The sequence below is a fragment of the Nematolebias whitei genome, chromosome 1 (assembly GCF_014905685.2).
Source record: "Nematolebias whitei isolate Nwh7 chromosome 1, NemWhi1, whole genome shotgun sequence".
Lineage (NCBI taxonomy): Eukaryota > Metazoa > Chordata > Actinopteri > Cyprinodontiformes > Rivulidae > Nematolebias > Nematolebias whitei.
The window spans coordinates 59,270,218-59,275,008 of NC_056498.1; the positions used below are offsets into that span (position 1 = coordinate 59,270,218).

General features: G+C 39.2%; 1 protein-coding gene across 1 annotated transcript in view; it reads right to left on the reverse strand.

Annotated features, from left to right (window-relative positions):
• Window positions 1-858, reverse strand: part of akt3a (v-akt murine thymoma viral oncogene homolog 3a) — a 27,118-nt gene extending 26,260 nt beyond the window's left edge. Inside the window, exon 1 of the mRNA XM_037685969.1 lies at window positions 747-858. Coding sequence (XP_037541897.1) covers window positions 747-847 — 101 coding nt within the window. The 5' untranslated portion in view covers window positions 848-858. The remainder of the gene's footprint in view (window positions 1-746) is intronic.
• Window positions 859-4,791: the final 3,933 nt, after the last annotated feature.

A 4,791-nucleotide genomic window follows, 5' to 3' on the forward strand; every position in this document is an offset into this window, starting at 1 on the left:
ATATAGTTTTTTTTTATTTTATTTTGATTTTTGTTATTACAAGAATACAGTCTTCTGTGATGGACTTGTGACCTGTGCAGGTTGTTCCCTGCTTCTTCTTGCACACTGACTGCTGGATATGGGCACCAGTGACCCTGTGACCCATAAAGAAAAAAGTGGGTAAAGATAATGGATGGATGGATGGATGGATAGAATCCAGTCTTTTCTTTTGTTTCAAATTTTTTGGGGGCCGAGATGGTGTAGGGGCAGGGCAGCAGACGATTCCCAGTCATTGCACATCTCATGGTGTCTCTGAGCAGGATACCATATTCCCACTTGCTTCCCGGAGCCAATTTTGCCATTGCATGGGAACATCCAATGATGACAATACATAACACATTATAAATGTAAAAATGTCAATAAATGTTAACAATCATTGGATGTTTTTAGTTTTATAATTTCATGCCTACTGGCCAGGAAAATCCCCTCTAACAAACTTAAAGTGGCCCATGGGCCACCAGTTGATAATGACAATTGTAGCAGGTTTTGCAGCTCTGGACATGTTTAATTTAGTGAACAAAGGGGCAGAAATGGCTCTTTTGATCGTAAGGGTTGCAGACCCCTGCACTAAATGAACACACACCACCAATTCAAGCTCTCAACTAAAGATTTTCTTCTTTTTTTCCCATAACAAAAAAGATGGATAAAATAATTCAAGGTGCGAACCTGAATTACATCCTGCAGGTTGAGTCTATAAAGAAACTGACCGTTCATCAGGTGAGTCCACATGGAAGGTCCTCTCGATGACGGTGGTCCACTGAAGACAGCGAATGATGAAGGTGTTCGGCTTTGGCCTCTCAGTCTTCATCAGCTGACATTCTGGAATGAACAATAATGCCTTTACAGAACAATCAAAGCAATTATATTACATTCAACGACACAAATAAAAACAGGAAAACAGCAAAGACACCCAGGAGTTTCAATATATAAGTTTCATTTCTATAAGAACCCAATAAGTTTTGATTTCCACTTCATGGCCAGCTGGCACAAAAGACAGGTGATCATGCGTGATCATGAGCCTGTGTGTGTTTGTCTGTTAGCAAAATATCACATGAACCAGCAGAAGGATTTTAATAAAGCCTTCAGACAATAATCGTTTGATGTATTTCTAAAACAGATTAAATTTTGAAGTCCGTTTGTTTTAAGATGGCAGCATCAGTTAACTAATTTTACCAAACCCTAAAATGGCCAGTTTTTAAGACATTAAACTCAAATTTAGTGTAGTAGTAGCTGAGTGTCATCCCTAACACATACCCTGAGCACTAACAGATCGTGCAATATCTTTGCTTAAAACTTTAACGTGCAAGGTGGCGAGCAGATATGCATTCTTTGAAAAAATGCATTGTGACACAGATAAGATTTTTCTTCTCTTGCCTTTTTTATTAGTCATCAGCAACAACTAACATATTTAACCTGAAACAGTCTGAAATAAAAACAAAAGATATTCTAAAATAAGACAAAGCCTGATCAGATGCAAGTATGATTTACTTCTCTTTGCTCTTTGGAGCTGCATGACTCCTCATTTATTGTCATTCTTGTTGTATTATTACTAACTCCAAACTTTTTCTGCTGTTAACAGGTCGAAAAGTTTCCCTGCCATGGAAAGGTTTAAACGGATACAGTGTAGGCTGTGTCAAACACACAGTTCAAATTTTACTTTGTTGGTGTAAAAACAGGCGAAGGCTTCAATAACTTAAAAAAGCTGCTTTCTTGTGCCAAGGGATATCATGTGTTGAGTCGCACACGCATCTGGCAACTCTCCGACGACACACATTTCTACGAAAACAGGCGACACGGTAGGCCAATATTACACAAATGCATAATACGGTACACAAAGGCAAAAACGAAAGCACACATGGCCAGATGGGGCTGTGAGCTCGCTGTGGGAAAGGATGCATCTTCATTGTCCCTCAGCAGTCTCTGCGGTTATGGAGGACGAGGACCGGTGTTATGATCCATCTTCTGTCCTCGCATCTGGTTTACATTCATCACCCTCTGTTTCCTCTCCTCTCTCCACCGCCTCCTACATCCTCAGCGATCCTTTACTCCAGTTTCTTTCTGTTTAAGTGGCGCGGCACAGCACGCCACTGCTAAGCCTAAATATAGACAGGAAGGTTAATGGTGAAACTACCCAGGTCGTGCACACGGAGGCGCCTCAATGTAAACGCACACAAAGCCGTTACTACCTGACTCGTGAACAGAACCCGCTGTGCTGCCAGAAAACAAGGTCATACTATTGTTGATGCCAAATAACACTCACGTTCTCACATGGACACACACACATAAAAGTGAACTTTGAATGTTAGCTGAAATTGGGTTGTTTGCCACAGCAGGCGATTGTGAGATCTGTGTAGCAGTTTAGCGGGTGCACAAGTGTGTGTGTGTGTCAAGCTTGTATGTATGAGTCCCTCTGCAGGGAACAGGCCTGTACCATCTCTGTTCCATCTGACCACTTCTGTTCTGCACACACACATAGACACACACAGCCACACACAAATAAACAAACACACACACACCACCTGGCCTCGCAGCTTTGGGCAACAGATGTGGCAGTGGCGGTGCTGTGCCAAGCAGCCGGGGCCGGATGTATGGCCTGGCTTGTCCGCCTCACAAACTCTTTTTCCTCCTCCTCCGATCTGGTCTTCACCTCCTCCTCTCTGTCTGCTCCTTTCCTTTCAGACACACCTCATGCACAAAAACTTCACCTCTCCATCCATCTTACTGCTCCTTTTTCCTCTCTCCTCCTCCATCCTTCATTAAACCATTTTTAACAATTTCCTCCAAAGTATCAGCTTGTATTCCATCATTTATCATATTTTCGTCTTTGGCGCTCGTCTCTCGTCCTCTCCTCTGCCTGTCCTGCTTGAACACCAGTGTGGATCACTGCTTCCTCGAAGCCATGAGATCTGAACTGACTAGGCCTATTTGGTTTCATTTTGATTAATTTGAAGACAATGATAGCATTTAAAAATCAGACCTAAGCCGTATTACACTGTTCACCGTGAATGTAAGCATGCAGTGACATCTGCACCAGCTTAGAGCCTATCTGATTATCCTCAGAAAACAGAGATGTATAATCATGGAGAAGATCAAACTGCTAAATAACCTAAATCTATTCATGCATTAGGAGATGGATGCTGTGTGATATTCTGAATATACATCTTTTTAATTCATCAGCAGATTCAAAAGAGAAGAAAACCTCCAAAATAATTAAAATCTTAATTTGGGAATCATTGGTGAAAACAAATAACAACAACAACAAAAAAAAAACCATAGAGAACTTGCATTTCCTGCGAAAAAGAGGTGTGAATGCTTATTGTTGAAGAACTTGCTGAAAACAGCTAAAATAAAAACATGCTGAAATGTAGCTGAAATAGAAGAACAAGTCAAAGTTAGCAGAAGAAAGCAGAAAGAACTCATATTTGCTGAAATAGGTTTAAATACGCAAATACGTGAGCACAAAAAGTAGGAAATTAGCTAAAAAGTAGCTGGAATAGCAGAAAAAGCTGAAAATAGCAGAGAAAAAAAATGAAAGGAACACAACAAGCTGAAATTAACAGAAATAAGTTAATTTGACTGAAAATAGCAGAAATTACCAAGAAAACTTGTATATATCTGAAAACAGCTGAAATAAGTTAAAAATGCTTTTAAAAAAAAGTAGCTGAAAAGGTAGAAAAAAACTTGAATTAGCATAAGAAAGCAGAAAGAACATGCTTGCTGAAAGAAGCAGAAATGAGCACAGAAAAGTGGGAATTATCTGAAAAAAAAGGCAGAAATTAGCAAAAAAATAACAGCTGAAAGTAGCTAAAAAAGCAGAAAAAGCAGAAATTACCAGAAGGAAGCAGAGAGAGCAAATTTTTGAAGAATTAGGCTGAAAAAAGTTTAAATGGGTGCAAAAGAATGTGAAATTAGCTGCAAAAGCTTAAATTAGCATAAAACAGTTATATAGTTGCTAAAATATATTAAAAAAAGCTTAAACTTGCAAAGAAATAAGCTGAAAGTAGCATAATATGCTGAAATTAGAAAAAAAGTTAAAAGAAGCTCAAAAATGTTTTAGAAAGTATCAGAAAGGAGCACAAACCAGCTGAAAAAAAACAGCTGAAAGTAGCTGAAAAAAGTTTAAATTTGCACAAGAAAGCTGAAAGAAGTGGAACCAGGCCAAAATATGAAAGGAGCAGTAAAAGGTTGAAAACAGACCTAAAAATATGAAGGATGTACAATGAACTCAGTCCATGTTCTATGAGGACAAAACATGGCAGAAAAGGCTAAATATTTCAAAAAGTTAAAGTTGAACCAGACATAGCACCCCTGAAAGAGCTGAACGTTTTGATATACAGTGCCTTGCGAAAGTATTCAGCCCCCTTGAACTTTTCAACCTTTTGCCACATTTCAGGCTTCAAACATAAAGATATAAAAAAAAGTTGTGAAGAATCAGCAACAAGTGGGACACAACCGTGAAGTGGAATGAAATTTATTGGATGTGTCAAACTTTTTTAAGAAATAAAAAACTGAAAAGAGGGGCGTGCAATATTATTCGGCCCCTTTACTTTCAGTGCAGCAAACTCACTCCAGAAGTTCAGTGAGGATCTATGAATGATCCAATGTTGTCCCAAATGACTGATGATAAATAGAATCCACCTGTGTGTAATCAAGTCTCTGTATAAATGCACCTGCTCTATGATAGTCTCAGGGTTCTGTTCAAAGTGCAGAGAGCATCATGAAGACCAAGGAACACACCAGGCAGGTCAGAGA